General features: G+C 41.4%; 1 protein-coding gene across 3 annotated transcripts in view; it reads right to left on the bottom strand.

The window, feature by feature from the left end:
• Window positions 1-19,497, bottom strand: part of PTPRB (protein tyrosine phosphatase receptor type B) — a 61,834-nt gene that overhangs the window by 15,551 nt on the left and 26,786 nt on the right. For all 3 annotated transcript variants that reach the window (XM_075718926.1, XM_075718932.1, XM_075718919.1), the window contains 13 exons: window positions 17,078-17,347; window positions 14,497-14,757; window positions 12,079-12,345; window positions 10,492-10,755; window positions 9,245-9,508; window positions 8,020-8,283; window positions 7,024-7,287; window positions 5,860-6,129; window positions 4,960-5,223; window positions 3,864-4,127; window positions 3,206-3,487; window positions 1,717-1,995; window positions 62-211 (listed from right to left, as the gene is read on the bottom strand). In XM_075718926.1, the coding sequence (XP_075575041.1) occupies window positions 62-211; window positions 1,717-1,995; window positions 3,206-3,487; window positions 3,864-4,127; window positions 4,960-5,223; window positions 5,860-6,129; window positions 7,024-7,287; window positions 8,020-8,283; window positions 9,245-9,508; window positions 10,492-10,755; window positions 12,079-12,345; window positions 14,497-14,757; window positions 17,078-17,347 (3,363 nt within the window). The remainder of the gene's footprint in view (window positions 1-61; window positions 212-1,716; window positions 1,996-3,205; window positions 3,488-3,863; window positions 4,128-4,959; window positions 5,224-5,859; window positions 6,130-7,023; window positions 7,288-8,019; window positions 8,284-9,244; window positions 9,509-10,491; window positions 10,756-12,078; window positions 12,346-14,496; window positions 14,758-17,077; window positions 17,348-19,497) is intronic.

Here is a 19,497-nt window from a genome sequence, read left to right on the forward strand (position 1 = left end):
ATACCTCCCCATGGAACTCCTATAGGCTATAGAGAGAATGGTATTAAATCATGACACTTACCATCAGCCTCTCTCACAACCACTGTAAAGTACTTCACAGCTCCATTAGTATCACTAAACCAGCTGCAGTTAAAAGTAAAGTTGATGGAGGATTTGGTAATCAGCACCTCTTTTTTGTTCACTCGTATGTCTGGAGGTGGCTGGGGGGGACCTGAGTAATAAAAAAAAAGAAAAAACAGAAGAGAAAAGCATTATCTATGTATTTGCTGTGAGCTAGACCTAGTAAGGGAAACGCAATCGTTAATAAAGCTCAGCTGACTGGACCCAAGTCTCTGATTCTATTCTCTCTGCAATCAAGAAAGTATCTTCACCTCCCACAGGGAAACTGCCAAAGGATGAAACAAGCCAGCAGCGAGTTAACTGATAACAGTGGCAACTCCTTGGTAGGAATTCCTGCAGAAGCCCACAGGGAAATGCATTAAAGTCTTGCTAAATCTATGAAATCAGAAATAGTAGCTGCTGAAAATGACACAGGTTTAAGCCAGGTATTTGGAGGCCATGTAACAAACACATTGACTAGAGGAAGTTACCTATTTTAAGCATCTAAATTTCTGCTTCCTTTTCCAGAGGAACAGCCCTGAGTCAGCCAGACACAGCATTCAACTATAGGGTACCATCTTCCAGATTGACTGCAGAATTTCCATAGGAAATGTTCTTCTTCTGATAGAAAGCTATACGTCAAACAGTGACACAGCAGAACTAAACTGGAAAGCGAAGTACATAGGGAAAAACCTTCAAAGAACCAGTGCAGCAGAAGTGGGGATTTTAAGGATCTACACTGCTGCATCTTCAAAAAATCCGTATTACTGAAACTATATTGCATGTATGGGAACCATATCGAATATGTAAGCAGATGGCTAAACTTCAAAAGGTTTTAGATTGCAAAAAGAACCAATAATTCAGACATTTATATGTTGTTTAGCTAAACCTCTTAGATCTACAAAGCCCAGCTGCAATTTTTTGTGTTCCCTTGAGGTAGAGCCTCCAGTATTAACCACAGCCTGGGAGGGCATCAGTGTTCAAAACAAGTAAGAACAAACATGAAACAGCTAACCTTCAAACAGGACTCAGTCTCACTTCTTGTGACACGAGTAACTAGTTCTTACTACATCTGAATTTGCAGCATCCTTTGTGGTAGAGGAAGGAGATGACATGGTTGCAATTAAAAGGCAGTTGATGGGGGAAGGGAGAAGGTGGGTTGGTAACTGAACTCTGTAGCTTAGCTCACTAGCTCCCAAACCAAACAGAATTTTTAGAATATAGCTTTTCACACAAATGTGGCTTTTAATAAGCAGCTATAGAGGCATCCCTGAACAGGCCTCCTGCCTGTCCTGTCATTTTTGAGAAGTTTAGCCCTGGAATAGTTCAGGCCCCTGCATTGTGGCCCTGCAAATTAACTCTATCCCAGCCGAAACCAGGACAATGAGCCACATAAGCAGGTCTGGCAATGTACTGAGAGGCAATATAGTTAAAATCTTGCATTGACTGTCACAACAGGGACCAAAGGACAGGTTCATCCTATTTTGGCCACCAGATTACGAGTGCCACACACTGGCAATTGTGGAGTTCAGAACTCCTTTTGCTGTCTGACCAACAAAAGCAATTGCTTATTGCTGCTCACTGCCTTCCTTCACAGCAACTCTGAATTCCACTTACGGTCGATCATTGTGATGGTGCTGTCTTCAACTACTTCACTCGTCATGTCTGCAGAATGCACCTTGATGGACACCAGGTATCGCTTGTGGGGAACGAGGGTCATGATATTAAGCAGAGATTTGTCTTTTTCTATCCTTTTAGAAAATTCCACTTCACGAGTGTCCAATTTTTTGCATTCGACGCTATACCCATCAAAGTCAGAATCAGGAGGAGTCCAGGAACACGCAATGGCAGTAGAGGTCTGGGGCCGACAATGAAGACTTTGTATCTTGTCTGGTTCTAGAGGAATGTTGAGAAGTTGAAGCTCAGTGGGAAAAGGGACAGGCATCATGCACTCTGCTCACCCCACAGCCCCTAGATTCTGCATCAACCATTTAATCAGAGCAGGAGGCTGGGAACCAGAATTCCCACCTCTCCTGCAAATGTGTGGTGCCTGATTATTAGGCAATGCAGCCTTACTCATTTTAGCCATCTGAAATTGGATCTAGTGACATCAGCCTCATCAGGTTTGTGAAGCTTCAGTAATTGTGAAAACAAGCAAACAAAACTACTTGCTGAAGTCTTATCAAGAACAGCAACACCGGAAAGCAATGGATTTCTAGAACTCTGTTACAACCTGTTTGAGGTTACATGTGGACAACAGTATCAGTCAGTACTAACACTGTCATCTCATGACTGATCTGGTTTCCTGGGTAGCATATGGTGTGTCCATATTACTAAAGCATACCGCAAAAGTATGCTTTATCCATGTAATATTGGAGCATCATTTACAACATGCAACATGTAACAAGGATGGGATTTCACTTTCAGATGGCAGACACCCACATTTAAGTGGCTAAATACAGGTGAAATAGGTAGCTATGCTCTAGTTTTAATTAATATGCCAAATGAAGTCTAAAGAGCTACTCAGCTTACTAAACATGGATGCCAATTTGGAGCTGAATCCCACCCCAAGTGACATAAGGGTTTGCCAAGGCACAGTTATTTTTACAATTCCAGGACACTTTTTCAAATCAGCCTGCTACTGAGGTTGCTAGAGACAGCTAGAGATGATGTGGATCCACAGACAATGACAGAAACGCAGAGCAGTGAAATGCTCTGATTCCAGTTTCAGATCTAGTACAGAAGGGTTTCATTCATCCTTCCTGTCTGATCATCCAGAAACATTTTGATTATTTCAATATCCTACTGTCCCTAAAGTCAGAGAATTTTGGATATTCAGCCTTATTTTACCTCTGAAACTGATTGATTCAGGCTGTGCAACCAAACAGCCCCACTCTGGATGTGAAGACTACAAACGCATGTCCATTTTCAATCTTTAAACAGTTGACCTTGCACACAGCAAGGGCTTAGAGTCTAGCTGAATTTATTGCCAGTCATTCATGAATTTAGTAATGGAAATAACTGACTGCGAAATGAATTGGTAAGATTTAACAGTTTTGCATCTTCTCCAGCTGAGTGTTAGGGTGCAATGGAAATTGTTACTTACTCGTTCTCACACTTGCAGACTGTGACTGACTGTATGTCTTCCAGCTGTCGCCACTGACCGTTCTGACACTGAACTCATAGAGTCTTCCTGGTCGCAGGCCATAGATGATGCGTACTTTTGATTTGCTGCTGCTGTAGGGGTTGAATACTGTGAGGGGATCTTTTGGAAGCCACTGCAGCTCAAAATCGTCATAGTCTGTCCAGTCAGGAGGACCCAGCCAAGTGATTGATAAAGAAGTGTTTGCAACATCAGTAAAGGATACAGTGTTAGGAGGGCTGGGTGCTACACAGAAAGGGGGGGAAAAAAGGAAAAAGATTCTTAACAAATTGTTACACAAGACAAATAAGATCAAACATGCAGTATTTTCTTCATGCATCACAAAGTCGTTTGTATTATCCTGTGTACACAGCCAGTTACTGCATCAGTGCTGGCAGTAGTGACTTTCACAGACATTACATATTCCTTTGAAAGAAAAACAGTGCTGAACAAAATTACACTCCATTGGTTTAACACCCTTAAGCATAGCCTTTATCTTTATACCTTCAATGACTCTTATAATAAATCCTCCCTCAGAATAAGTATGTTGCATAGTTGTGAACTAATATGAATTCTGACAGATGGGACTAAACAAAAATCCCAAAGCTTTTGTGTCTTTTACCTGTTCTTCCTTCAGCATTTGCTGTGTTGGTCAGGTCACCACTGTGAGTCACCACAACCAGAGTGTACTTTCTGCCAGGAATGAGGCCCTGGAAATGCCATTCTTGCAGGTCTTTCCTGTGCCATGTTTCTTTCTGTGTCCCATTTGGGTTGTAAAGATTCAGCTCATAGAAGTCAACATCTCCTGCTGCTGGACCCCAGGTGAACCACAGACTGTCTGTTGTGTTTCGGTTGGATGCCTTGAGACCAACAACTGGGGCTGGTACTGAAAAAAAGGGGATGAATATTACTTTATGTAGAACATCCTTAGGGTGAGGAGAAGCAACAAGGTCAAGCAGACCTTACACTGATCCTGTAATGACAGCCATGTAATAAACTAGACAGCCACCACAGCTGGCCAAAAAGCCAGGAAGCATCAGGAAGTGTATCTCAATAGTTTCCTTTCTTATTTTGAACGCCACTGTCCCCAGAAGAGGCTGAAATGTTTATAATAGATAGTTTTGCAAACGTTAAGCAGCTTTTTCCCAGTCAGTGTCTGGAAACATCCAATTCTGAGGTAGCTGAAGAAAGCGCAGAGGCAGTGGTACACAGCAGTTCCTATATGGTGCCTCAGAGGATAAAGAAAGGTTTCACAGAATGTCAGGGCTGCTAGAGCTGCTTAGGAACCTCTGCGTCCCACGTGTGGCTAAACAAACATGGTGCTGCAGCCAGAGCTCCCCATGGGAAATGAGTTTTAATTCACTGGTAGATTGTCTACCCCATTAACCCTACTTGCTTTGCCTTTTGTCTTTTCCACTCACAGACCAGTATTGCTTCTAGGATGGGAGACAGCTGTTTTCCTTTAAGTCTCAGGCAGCATACATTGGGATGTCCTTCTGACCTGAGTACCTGGGAACTACTGCTTCATTTTTTCCTCTTGTTACCACATCATTCAGAATTTACCTTCTTCTTTATCTAATGCTTTTCATGTATAAGAGCCAATTTTGTTATTTCCAATAGTTGCTCTAATCTAGCATGAACATCAGACTCAGACCAGCTCACTGGTGTCCCTCATTAGCACCACACTGGAGACGGATGATTTTCTTAGATGTTCTTGCCTGTTCTTCCAAAGACAGATGACTCATTAGTGAGGTCTCCGCTGTGGGTAACAATCACCATTCGATACATCCTGCCTTGCCGCAGGTTCTGGAATGAACACTGCTGGAGGTGCTGCTCTCCTGACATCCTGTCATGAAGGGACTTGTCTGGGTTGTAGAGGAAGATGTCATATGAATCAAGCTCCCCTTGTGAGGTGGTCCAGCTGAAGGACAGTTGGTCAGTGCTGTTCTCTGTGACCTTCAGATTTGTGACAGCTGCTGGAACTGAGAAGAAGAATAAATGCAAGAGTAAATATCAAATTGTCTAGCCACTAAGCTGAGCCTTTAATAAAGTAATAACTCATGGCTGGAATACATTTCAATTAAGCCACAAGCAGCTAAGTAATGTCAACATCAACTTTTGGAACCAAGGGGAAGGCATTTATGAGGTGCCACTGAGTCTCTCCAATACAATGTTTGTATTTCCCAGCAGACCTGGTTCTCCAGCCTGTGCTCACACAGAACTGTCCATTAGTTTGTACAAGAAGCTTTAATTGAGTAAAGACTGCAAGCCTTGGCTCTAAGTTTAGAGGTGTGCATTAACTTCAAATCCTGCGCTAAGAGTCTTGAGATTGTGAATTAAAAACTTGATGACAATAACCATTCAGATGGTTCCATAACAGGCAGACTGGGGGAAACATTCAGCACTTTGGTTCAATATCCTTATTATGAACTATGGCCAGATTATTATGCTAACAAATTTCAGATTCACATACCAAGCACATATCGGGAAAAATGATGCATAAATATCTGGAGTCTGTTCCTACTGGAATCTTTCCAGAATCAGGATATACAGATGATTCATCTATTTAATGATATTTGACTGAGGGAGCTATAAATAAACAGAGATGTTGTAATTACCTGTTCGACCAACAGTTTCTGCTCGTTTGCTGAAGAGCCCACCACTGACTGTCAAAACTTGTATTTTATACTTCTTCCCAGCTAATAAATCTTCAAATTTGTGCTGTTTGGCAGTAGCTGGCTCTGATTTGTTGCTCAGGAGGATTCCTTGCTCATTCAAGAGCAGAATGTCATATCTTTCAGCTACACCAGGAGCCTTCTGCCAGGTTACTAACAAGGAATGACTGCTGTAAGCATGATGGGCTAATAATTCCTGGACGGAGGCTGGAACTGGAAGCAACAATTAAAGGCAGCACATTACCACGTGAAATACGGACCATTCAATACTCAACTGTGAATAGAATAATTAATAGAGAATATCTTTACACGTTTGCACGTTCATTTGTAGGAAAAGGGATATTTTTGCATGTGTTTGCACAAGCAAGTAATTCCTAGACATAAATACAATTAGATGAAGTCACAGAGCATCATAGACATGTGAAATGGGCATGGAGAAGCAAGAGACATACATAAATTATCATGAAAAGAGGGAGCAGGAGAGTGAGATGAACTGACCAAAACAGTTAAGAAAGGCATGTGAAAAATAACTGAAAAATAAAGAAGTGGTAAATTGGTGCAAAACAGTGGCACAGAATAGAAAACGTTAGCCAGCAGCTGTTGCACAAAAGTCAAGGCCACAGCAAACACATGCAGGTGCTAAAGAGAGAAGAGGGATTAAAAACAAGGTGTTCCACTGTTTTTGTGTCCTGACATGCAGTATATTGGGGCAATACATTGTCTAACAAGCCTTGACCATGCAATGGGCTCTGCTAGGACACAGTATTTGGCTACATGGAGCCCTGCAGATGTATGTGTCAGATGGATACAGGCACAGGACTGGGGAGGGCTGGAATTGCATTCATCCTACAAAAGCACACTTTGGGCTGGGGACCTGAATTCCACACACATTTACCCAGGTAAAGCTACTCATGTGACAGATCTCACTGGTATTAAGAGCCATGCCTAAGTGTTGGCAAGAGTGAGGACTCACGCTCTTTGAGATAAAAACTGCTTGTGAGTCTGGGTCTTCCCATACCCAATGGTAGGTTCATAAACATTATTAAATAAGGGTCAGATTGTGGGAAGACACAATGCAGCTTGCTGCTTGTCTCAAAAGAAACGTACTTGTTCTCCCAAAAGCTGCTAAGCTGTTGTGCAAGGTGCCGCTGTTAGATTGCACCACCACCTGGTACTGCTCCCCAGCTTCCAGCTTGTGAAACATGTGCTCAGAGACGTGTTTGGAGACACTCTGGGAATCAAGCTGATGGTTTTGCTGAAATATAGTCACTGTGTAGGAATCCACATCTCCACCTCCAGGAGTCCAGCTGACTTTCAGGCTGTTTGTCATGCCGTTAGGCGACACATGAATGTTTCTGACCGCACTTGGAACTGGAAAACAAAAGGAATATAAAGGCACCTGTTCACAAATTTCCTGTTTGATTCAGACTTTTTAATTCCTACTTTTTTATGGCCACAGCAAATGATTCAAAGGACAAAGCATTTTGGTAAATGGGTAAACACATGGGTAAACACAAGTAAAGCTGAAGGCATTTGTGTAGAATTGTGCCATTTTAGAAAAGCAATTCTATGTGTTTACAGGAAGAAAAGTAAAGAAAATGTAAGTTAAACAGAAAAAAAGTTTGTAAGTTCTTTTATCTGGATAATCTCCCTCTTCTCCAAATGACACTTTAGAAACACCTCAGAAAATCATAGCTCTTTATGTACACTTACTTCGGCATTTTGCAGTTATAATCTCACCCACTCATTTCAGGTGGGTAAACAGAGGTGTATAAAATAACTTAAATGATTTAGCTAAAGATACTAAGCAAACAACTGGCATGCATGGGAATAACAGAAACCCAAACACGGACACCTCAATACCATTCCTATGCAACAAATCAAATTATCTGCCAATCATCAAATATTCGTGCCTGTGACATTTGTTTATTAAGCACAGATCAAGTTGGCTGAAGTACTACCACGATTTTCAATGAGATCTGCTATCTTTGTGCCAGTGTTACAGGAGCTCAAATAAGATCACAGTTCTCCCTTGATTTTCTGTGCCTCGTTCTTTCCCCTAGAAAAGCCTCAACACATTTTAAATACCACATTATTTCTTACTTGTTAGGCCTTCTATGAAAGTAGCACGTTGTGCATCTCCACTGATTGTCAAGACAAGAATTTTGTATAGACGTCCTGGAGTCAGAGCTGTGAACCAGTACTCCTCAATGGTGTTCCCAAGGGAAATGGGTGGGAAGATCTTCATATCATTGAAGAGGAGCTGAATCTCATATTTATCAACATCCCCCTCAGCCTTTGACCAAGTTACTTGCAGATCTTCTGTGCTTCTGTTACTAAGAGTCAGTTCCTTCACTGACTCTGGCACTGAAGAGGTGAGAAGAAAGACAGGAAACTTCTCAGTACTTATCACCAGATCGCAGCAAAAAGATAACATGAGGCCATGCTCCTGAGCTAAAACTTTTCATTCTGTTCCCTAGGAAAAACAGTAGACTGTACTTATTTGCAAGGGCTGCTGTTTGTGGTTTGCACCATATCTAACATCGGAAGGTCCCATTTCAGAACAGGGAGTCCACAAGCTATCAGCATAAAAATAATAAACGAATAATAATGGAGCCTGCAGGGAGTTTGCATAGCCAACAAAAATTGAGTAGGATCTGCATGTACAACAGATGTGATGCAGAGAGGCATGAGCTAGTGGAGACCCAAGGCAACCTGTCTATGTGATGCAGCACCACACTGCGCAGTTCCCAACTCTTGCCAAATGCAGGTCAGTTATTTTTGCCCAGTGCTATATCTATGTTAATAAACTTGGTTTCTTAGCACGGCTCATTAGCTTACATGTAGTGCTAGGTGAAGACAGGCAGATTACATCCAGATCCCTGCCGGCTCACAACTAGCGACCTTACCACTCTTGCCTTGTGCTCTCCGACTCCAGTTCTTGAGGTAATTTGAGTAGAGCAAGGTCTAGTATATCTTCTTCTTTATACACTTCCATGACCAGAAAAAACGGTCTTGTACATTCTGGCATAGTTTAAGCAAAAATACTAAGCTTATGTGGAAAACTGTACAACTGTTTTTCAGTTTTCCATGTTTCAAGATTTGCTTTCCAAGTTCACAGCACAGGTCTCTTCTTTCACTTTCTGTATGTCTGTAACTTAAACATTGGTCATAAACTAAATACTGCTTTCCATATTTGGAATGACACATATTCAAAGAGTCACACTCAACATCCTATGTTAAAATCATATGAGATTTTTGAGCCCAGCTATGGTAAATAGAGAAAAATCCTGGAGTGTCTCAGGATGTTTCTGGGGTATTTACTTACTTGTTCTGCCATAGACTCTTTCACTAGTTTCATATTTCCCACTCCTTGTGCTGACTGTGACACTGTACTGCCTCCCTGGGACCAGATTAGTGAACACACATTCATTTTCATCCTTTGGGACACTTTTTGTTTGGATGAAATCATTGTTGTTCTTGATGATCACTTCATAATTATCAAAATATCCAGAGGCATGTAACCAGGACACCTTCAAGTAGTCACTTCTGGCTGAATTGCTGACTGTAAGACCCTGAACACTTGAAGGGACTGAAAGAAAAAAAACAATTAAAGATTCAGAAAGCAGTAACTTCCTGAAGTAACAGGAGTTGCTGTAGTGGACTATAATTACCAGACCTTCCTGGGGAAGTTGCAAAAAGACCACAACATGGATTTAAGCAATACCCTACCCTCTAAAATAGTAACTCTGCAGTTTCCAGGCTGCTTTACATCATATGACAATAGTTTGCCTTTCCAATTTTTGGTCTTTTGGAACTTGGTAATTTTGCTTATAGCAATGAGTTCCATAGGTTCACACTAGTACTGAATTTGCTTCTCCTCATTTAAATGGCTGTCTCTTGGATTTTCACTTAAATCATGAGAAGACTAAAATTACACTAACTTGATACTCTGTCGTTTTAACACCCCTTACCATCTTTCTTTTATTCTACTGGTTTACCAAGTGCAAAGTCTCAGATTTTTCAATCTTTGAGGAAGTTTTAAGAAGTTTTCCATCATTATTGCCACCTTTCTCTGAAATTTCTCTCTTCCTGTTATACACTCCTTGAACACTGCATAGCCAAAACCATAGATGTGGGTGTTACATGACCAAAACCAATAGATGTGGGTGTTACTCATTTATGTAACATCTTATTAATATTTTAGTAGTTAGGTCCTATCCTGTTCTTTCAGTGTTTGGGTAACTTTTCTGGGGGATGCTCTGCAGGATGTACTTGAAGAGCCAAGTAGAGGGGTTAAGGGCAGGAAAATGCATTTGAGCCAAAACTGATACATGATTTCTGCTTACTCACAAGGACTGACACATGACTTTTATTCATGCTAAAGTATTTTTGTATGATATAAAGCATCAGTAGGGGCATAAGAATAAGACTAAGTCTGTAAAGCTGTAATTTTATGGTTTGACCGTCCAACCCTTACTCACCCATCCCAATTTGGTCAGATACTGATAGATCATTGATAATGGCTATATGAAGTGGTTATGGCAACCGTATTCACTCAGAGGCTCTCTTTACCTGTTCGTTCCTGGCTGAAGGAATAATTTTCATACTTCCCACTCTTCGTGGTTACCATCACATTGTAAAGCGTCCCAGGAGTAAGGCTGCTGAAGGAGCATTCACTGAAGGATTTGGAAATGGTGAGAGTCTGAACAATCTGGTCATCGTGAGAGAGTGTTACCAAATAACTGTCTACATCTCCAGAAGCTGGCAGCCAAGAAACACTGAGGTAGTCACTGCGACCTGAGTTATTTACTGTTACTCCAGTCACGCTGGAAGGAACTGTGCAACAAAGAGGAAAAACCAGAAGAGCTTTAACTAGCCAATTCCTGTTGTTGTGAGAATGCCTGGAGTGCCACCCTGCAAAATAAGCAGTCTGGAACTCCTGAGCAGCTCTGCACTGACTCCCACTCAGCAGCACTCCTCTGCTTTTTGGAATACAATGAAGGAAATTGTCTTTGGTGGCATGATCCCAGCAATTCTAAAATCCCAGAAGATGAGTTAGCCTCTCAAATTGCCATTCATCAGTAACAGCAATAACTACTAAGGCTGGTATGAAGTTGAGGCCTATACCAGAATGTGTTTCATTTACAATGAGTTCTCTGACGCCTAGTGGCCAAAATGTGAATGCAGTTTGTTTTTCAAGCCAGGAAGGTGAGCTCAAAGGCTCCACATCGCCAGAATCACTCAGGTACAAAATTATCAGAGTTATTACAGGGGCAGATCTTAATCATAAAGAACTGCCCCATTTTCACTGGACTCTGATGCACTGAACTGACTTACCTCAGTAGAGGGGCTTCCTGTCAGCTGTCAAGAGTCAAAAATATTAAAAGATTTTACAAAATACGTCTATGTACTTTAAGCCTTTTAGTGTTATTCTTCTCCAATTGCTTTTCTTTTTTTTTTTTTTTTTTTTGTTACCTGAAAATAGTTGTTTTCAAGGAGAACATTGGAGCAAACTGCAGAATGCCTGGCCTTTGCCAAATTCACATAAAGGGTGAAATTGCACTGTGTTGTCAATTTTTCCCTCTCTTTAAATATCCAAAGGACTAGTACTACATTTCATGAGTCATTAAACTTACAGAGTTTGATGCAATAGTAAATCCTGTCCTATGCAGTATAGAAGGGCCTCGTAACGAATAATTAACCCTGGTGGACATTCTTTAATGTTGGATTGGTGAAAAAGAATGGGTCATGAGAGACTGAGACACAAATTCATCCCACCACCTTTAGGCAGCTGATTCGCACACCTAAGCAAGGAGCAACCACCCTATGCTGCCATCTAGTCAATGGAACAAGAAAGTCCCTTCCAAGGAGTGATTCAACCACCACAGCTCTACATCACTCTCAGGGTGTATTTTTGTCTTCACTACAGAGTGATCCTGTACAGAGTTCCTGTTGTAGGCAGAGCAGTTAGCTCCCTAAAGCTACGTTAACACGACTCTGGACTCACAGTGTGCCTGAGGTCACACACGGGAATTAGATGGCTGAAACTCCTGTCTTTCTCAATTCTCAGTCCGGTGGTTTAATCAGAAGACCATTCCCTTTAATAAATTCAGCTTTCAGGAACTGACAAAAGACATGCTAGAGCATTTTCCTTTTTACCTGTCCTCCCCTCTGCGATCATTTGCCTTGAAGATATCCCCCCGCTGACAGTGGTGACAACAACTGAATAGAGTCCTCCAGGTTTCAGGGGATAGAAGTGGTATCTGTTGGTTTCACTGGGAACAGTCTCATTTTTAATGACAACATTCTCATGAATCAGTAGCACTTGGTATGAGTCTACATCTCCCACTGCTCTTGTCCAGTTGGTAAACAAGCTGTTGGTTGATCCTTGACTTGCCACGGTCAGACCAGTCACTTGGGCTGGCACTGCAAAAAAAATTGTCATGATGTTACTGAGAAGAAACAAAATAAAACAAAACAAAATCCCTCAAATAACCCAAGTTTAGTCACACTGAGGAAATGCATCAAAAGAACATTCCAATTTGCAGCCAGACTCAACAGGACTAAAAATAATCTAACTGTGGACTGCTTCCTGTCTGATGGGATGTGGTCTATGGGAAACTATCTAAGGCACAGAAAGGTCTTGCAGGCTTTAGCACAGCTTTTCTCAGTCAGACCAAAATGATTCAAGATCAGTGAACGGGAAGAGATGTCATTTTATAAATACCATTAAACAAAAGCCATCAATTTAGGAAATCTTTGGTTTTGTGATGACTATTTCAAATACCGTCTATGTCTTTCATTCTCCCTTTCCTCTCCTATTCCCCACCTCTCATTCCTATTAAATGGCAAGCTGGTTTGCTGAACACCTCAGGCACAGTCATCTATACCTCAGAGAAGTGTCAGATCCTTTAATTTAGGGGGTAGCTGAGATGGATGGTTTTGGGTTTACTTTTTATATCAGAAAATCTGCAGGATACTAACTTTTCTAGCATCAAAAGATGGATTAATTGTTAAACTAACATGACATTTATCTAAGTACAAGCTGGTGAACTTAGCCAGACCAAAAAGGAAAAAGAAAGAACAGAAAGGAATGGAATATCTAGCATAAACTTTACCCCAAATGTTTTTTTATTTGACAACATTTGGTCAAAGCAAGGAAATACAGTTACTTCTTTCTACGTATTTCTACTTACATGACCAAGCACAACTGAAATAAAGAACCCTTCAACTTTACAAAATGTGATGAGCTTCATCTATTGTTTTCTATCAACCTTTTTGCAAACATAGTACTGGATGAGCAGTCATTAACGAAAGCTAGAAAATTAGGCACATAGCTGAAAAAACATAACTTTCATATAAAACTGAATAAAAAATCCCACCCATTTTATAATATTGCCATAACATAGCAAGGTCCAACAAGAACCAGAACTGCCAGATTTCTATGCTAAAGGCACTTTCAGTAACACCTCAGGCTTCACTGGTAGCTGACCAATCTGGGAAGCATGTAAGACCTATTTCTGCCATATTTACAGCAATATTTTGCAAGCCTAGTAGGTTGTCCTTCTGAAAAGAAGATTCAGAGGTCTGGAATGCTTATTAAGACCTACATTCAAATTCCTTGATGTTCGTTTTTTATCACTTCGAATGTAATGCTGACACGCTATCCTTGTCTGATGTGTTTTCAAGCATTGAGTCACACTAGTGAAGTGGGACACTGCAGCCTTTATGCCTGAACAGGCCTCCTAAGGGGAAGTGAAATCCCAGCTATCTAATCATATAGCAGAGAAATGAAAGTGCAAGCCAAACTTTTCAGGCCTTGGAAGGAGTTACAACTCTTTAGTAAGGACCACTATCAAGCCATAGGCATGATTAGATTCATACACTAGCAGCTTGTTTTTTCCCTGTGCTGTGCCAGACCAGAGCTACATTTTAAAACTCTGCTTGCACTGGAGACTGCATAAGTCAAGCAGAGTAAAGCAACACATATGGTTTAAAACTTGTACACATGCACAAAATTAGCATCCTGCAGGGGGTGGGAATGGGACCTTCCTCGTGCCACAGTCATCATCCTAAGTAACAGACACAGATTTTGGAATCAGAAGAGCAGAGAGATTCAAAATACATTTTCAAGGTCACATATGTTTTGTGTCTGTCAACCTTGGAATGTTCCCCCTAAAGCAACATTTTCCTGTGTGGTGGTGTTTGGTTTTTTTTTCCCCAGATGATGTATGCTTTGAATCAAGTTAGTGACCTTCCTGAAGATACCCAGTGAAAATCGTTCTTCTTATATGGAATCTTGTGCTAATGTAGATTGATCAGACGTGACATAATCTTTCAGAACACTGTTTTGCTAAGAATTACATATCCATTTCCCCAAAACCTTAAATAAATACTGCCAGATAACTGACAGTCAGAAATGAGAGACTCAGAAACATAACTATTCTATTGAAGAAATAAATGTAAATTCAAGACTTTTGATATTTAGACACTGAGTTCATTCAGTTCACTACAAAGCAAAGAAAATTGTTAATGGCTAACAGAAGTAAAGATTAAAATAGTTTGACAGGATGATACCTGTTCTTCCTTCCACTGAAGTCCAGTTGCTTAAAATCCCACTAATGGTAGTGATGGTAGCTGTATATTTTCTTCCAGGTACCAGGTCAGTGAAAGTGAATTCCTTAGCTTCTTTTGCAAGCCCTTTTTTTATGACAGTAAGATCCCTGTCTCCCAGTGAAACCACATAGCTGTCCCATTCTGCAACAGGGGTCATCCACATGACACTAAGTGAAGATTCATTAGCATGCTTCACACGGAGCTGGAGAACAGGCTCTGGAGCTGTAAAAAGTACACAAATATCACGATGAGAACAGCACTTTGTAGTGAACACACATGCCATATCTCAAGCTGCTGTAAGGAATCTGTTCTGTAAGACAGAAATGTGATAGCAACAGAGTATTTGTAATCAAGAGGAGATTCTTTACCTTTCTCTAGGAAGCCAATCTTACAAATCTAGTATTTGTGCTGCTCTTCCAGTAAAGGGCTGTAGCAGCAGACTTCAGCAACACATTATGGCTGCACTGCTTAGGTTTAAACTTATGCCAGGATATATATATTCTAGTACGAATGGAAATGCAGTGAAGTCAGTGAGCCTCCTCTTGAACTGTGGGTGCTAAACAAGGATATAAAACATTTGTACCATAAAACAGATCTACACCAATTTAGCTGTAACAAACAAGGATGCAAATTACAGGGTCTGAGTGACATTGATTTTGCACTGGTTCATATCTCAGTGAAGCTGGGAGGCACTCCAAACTTAAGTGGTATTGTTCTGGTTTCAGCTGGGATAGAGTTAATTTTCTTCCTAGTAGCTGGTATAGTGCTTTTGGTTTGGATTTAGGATGAGAATAATGTTGATAACACACTGATGTTTTAGTTGTTGCTGAGAAGTGCTTACACTAATCAAGGACTTTTCAGCTTGTCATGCCCTACCAGTGAGAAGCTGGGAGGGGGCACAGCCAGGACAGCTGACCCAAACTGGCCAAATGGCTATTCCATACCATATGACGTCATGATCAGTATAGAAACTGGGGGGAGTTGGCCAGGGGGTGGTGACCGCTGCTCGGGGACTGGCTAGGCATCGTTCGGTGGGTGGTGAGCAATTGCATTGTGCATCACTTATTTTGTATACTCCATTATTGTTTTTTTTCCCCCTTCCTTTTCTGTCCTATTAAACTGCCTTTATCTCAACCTACAAATTTACTTTTTTTTCACCCGATTCTCTCCCCCATCCTTACTTACTGCAGGGGGAGTGAGTGAATGGCTGCGTGGTGTTTAGCTGCCTGCCGGGTTAAACCACAACAGGTATAAAAGAGAGAATTTGATCAGTGAACTTCCGTGTGCGTTCATTTGTGTGTGCATGCACGCAGTTAGAGGGCATCTGTTACCTAACATAGTCCCCTGATCTGATTTTGTCCCTGTTACGCTGAAATCCAACTCACTTTCCAAGACTGTGGGTTTACGTAAGAGAAAATTAAGTCAGAATAGGGTCTAATACCTATGCTTCATTACAAGTACATTACGTACCTGACTATGGGTCAAATACAGTTGTTATACACCCACACTGCTGGATATTATTTATTGGACTATGTTCTAATCATCCAGCTGTGTCAATTAAAAGTAACACCATAAACTTAAATTATTTGTAATGTGTATCAAAGTAAGCAAGATGACAATCTGCCTTCCTCTGATCAAGCTGCCTAGAAGTTAGAGAAAGCTTCAGTTCTGTAGCATCTACTGGTCTTGCCATTGTGCAAAATCAACAAAATTAAGCCCCTGGGGAATGACAGGTAAGGGTGTAGCAGGAAAGGCGGGCAGCAGGATAAAGTAGGGTGGCCCTATCTTATCTCACATTCTCCGGTGTGATAAGGCTCAGGCTTGAGCCTTGCCTGACACTCCTCCTCCAAATCTTCTTATCCTCTGAACTGCACTTATTTTGCATTCACAGAGCAGAACCATTAACAATTATATTGCAACTATTTTTTAAGTTTGAAGCAATCAGATGTGGCTTTGACTAGCACACTTCAAAAGAATTCCAGCAATGTCACTGCACTGTATATGGATTTACTTTGGAAAGGCTGACTCGAACTGGCTAACCCCATTTTATTTCTGCAGCACAGGAACAAGAATTGTGACGTTATGGAACAGCCACACTAACATGCACCTCAGCCAGTTTTGGTTAACGCTATTGATACTAATTAGTTATACAAGCAAGTAACTGGCAAGTAACCCAGCTCTTTTTCTTGCTTTCTTTCTTTCTTAATTATTGCTCTCTTTAAAAAACTAAATAGGGTGCCTGCTATCAGCTACAAAATGTAACAGTGAAATGTAATACATGTAGTGTTATGTCTCAGTCATGACAGAACGGTGATATAATTCCCAAAACTTTCACTAACAATACATTTACCACAAAAATAACCCTGAAAGTTTTCACAGAACTGCTAAAATGAATTATTTCTAGATTTCACAAGGGAGCTCCTTTTTACTGCGTTAATAGTGAAATTCATCTGTGGATTCCCAAGTACTATTTCTCTCTGGTTGTCCACAGAGCCCAGCTGAACATTTTGCACTTTCACACTTCCCGGACAAGCAGGCTGACCTGTTCTCCCCGTGCAGCTAGCCTTGCTCTGCAAATCGCCACTCTCCACAACAACGTCCACGTCGTACTGCCTCCCCGGGATGAGGCCCACGTCGTGGATGAGGTACTCGGTGGTGTCCTTCTCGAGGGTAGTGTTGAGCACCAGGGCCGAGCGGTTCCACAGGAGCAGCCGGTACCTCTCCCAGTCTCCCGCAGGGGGCAGCCAGTTCACTCGCAGAGACCTCAGCCAGCCACCACTGCCGGCTTTCAGCTCAGAAACTTTCTGGGGAACTGAAATAGAGAGATTGAGAGAGTAATTGTGAAGTGGGGTATTTCTGGGAAGACAGAACTGCAGACTAGCAAAACCTGCCTCGCAGCATAGCTATTGTAGAAGTACTTGGATCAGTTAGGGCAACACGAGGTATCTTGTTACAAAGGTCGGCATCCATTTTAAAGATAATTTTTACTCTTCCCCACACAAACCACTCCTTCACTGTTGGTTTCTGACATCAGAAATGGGGAATCCTTCTTAGGGCAGGCAAAATCTCCCCCATGCGCTTCTCGGACACATCTCGCAGTTTTCAGTTAGCTTCCCAGTTGTTCCCTGGACTTAAGTTCACTTAGAAACTGTCAATTAATTTTTCAAAGCTAAGTCCAAAACTTCAGTCACTATGGGCCAAATTCTGGTTTCAGCAGCAGAAATGCAAAGTCTGATGGCTTCTTCCACAAAGGTTCAAACTGAGGTCCATTAAAGCACCCACTCTGTCCTGTCCTCCACTTCAAGGGTCCTGAATTTACATGCTCAACCTTCCTGCCCTACTGCTGCAGGTCACACTGGACCACTGATGCCTTTCTGATTTTCATGGAATAATTAAATATTAACGACACTAAGTGGAGACTGGAAGACAGATGCAGACCCTTAGGTTAGGATACCTATAGCTTAGTGTTAAGATACTCAGAGATCAGCATTGGAGCTCTGAGACCATCAGCAAATATTAACTGTAAACTACAAGGCTAGAACCATTCTCTCATGGTGTCTCTGACTTAGCTAATATTTAATTGCTCAGTACCTAGCAAAGGATTGAGGGATTTCTACTAACACCACAAAATACTTAGCAGTTTCACAGGCATAGTTGGGTATCAAACCTAGATCTCCCACATGCCACTGAATGTGGGAGATGTGTTTCAATTGCCAAGTGAGTGGATAAAAGCATGCAGTGTTTTGTTAGGAAGCACAGATGTACTTACATCATAACAGATAAAGTTCAGCCTTGTCAGAATGGCTGGACATCTTTACATCCTTATGGTACAAAGTTTCAGTCCCTGAGACGTCCATATTCCTTACCGCAACATTCCTCAGAGGTTCTGCTGCCGTAGGCACACTCTCAATACACGACAATGTGGATTATGTTTTTGGGAACCCGGCCCTCTGTGAGTTACAGAGGGAGCCTAAGAGTCTAACCCCTTCAGTATCTGTAGACCTGACAGCCTGGATTTACAAATTTATCTTTAGGCCACAAAGCTTCTGCTTAAGCAACTCTGTTTTCAAAGCTCTTGGTATCTATGGAAAAGTCAAGGTAAGGAATTGCACATGATCAGCATCCTTGGAAATGGGACTTCTAGATCCCCAACTTTGAAAGTACTGGGTCTAGATCACAAATTTAGGTATCGGTGGTTTGAATGAGGGCCTGAAGCCCTCCCTTCAGATGGAAACGGTAATCTTAAAGGTCTTTAATGGTAGGCTAGACAAACAAAAAAGACATGCATATAACCAGTACAGCTTTGTACCTACTGGACATGAAACGCTTTTCAGGTCTCTTCCAGCTTGCACTGAGAATGGGAGAGCAGCTAGATATGTCCAGGATGTGCCTTTCACATAAGCTGCTTAGTTATAGATGACAAATATTTTCTAAAATAAATACTCCTCTCTCTCTCTCTCTCTCACACACACATATTTTATATTTTTTGGCTCTGAGCCTACTAACAAGTTATGTATGTATTCTTCGCCCACTTATAATTTTTTTCCCATCTAAGTTCTGCCTGGGCTAGGCTGGTGTGGAGAAGATGACACACGTTGGTGGCCAGTAATGCTGTGGGAGAATTATGCCAGGATTTTTCAGGTTCAGCACTCATACAAGTGACACCTGAAAGAAAATTGTACTTCTGAAAGAAGATCAAAAAACCACAACCCAGCTCTACCCAGGCTGCCACATGCCTGCCTTAATTCATGCTGTTGGTAGTAAAGAAAGGTGAGACCTAATCTTTTCCTATTTGTACATTTGTGTCTGGAACAAGGGATAGTATTAGACCTTGCAAAATTACTTAAAAATCTGTTAACAATTTGACTACTCGTAGACTTCCCCATAATGTAACTCATTTTATATACTATGCTGAGTTGAATTCAAGATAACAAAGTTGGTCAGAAGTGCAGTAGTGTGGAA

Source organism: Pelecanus crispus, chromosome 1, assembly GCF_030463565.1.
Source record: "Pelecanus crispus isolate bPelCri1 chromosome 1, bPelCri1.pri, whole genome shotgun sequence".
Classification (NCBI taxonomy): domain Eukaryota; kingdom Metazoa; phylum Chordata; class Aves; order Pelecaniformes; family Pelecanidae; genus Pelecanus; species Pelecanus crispus.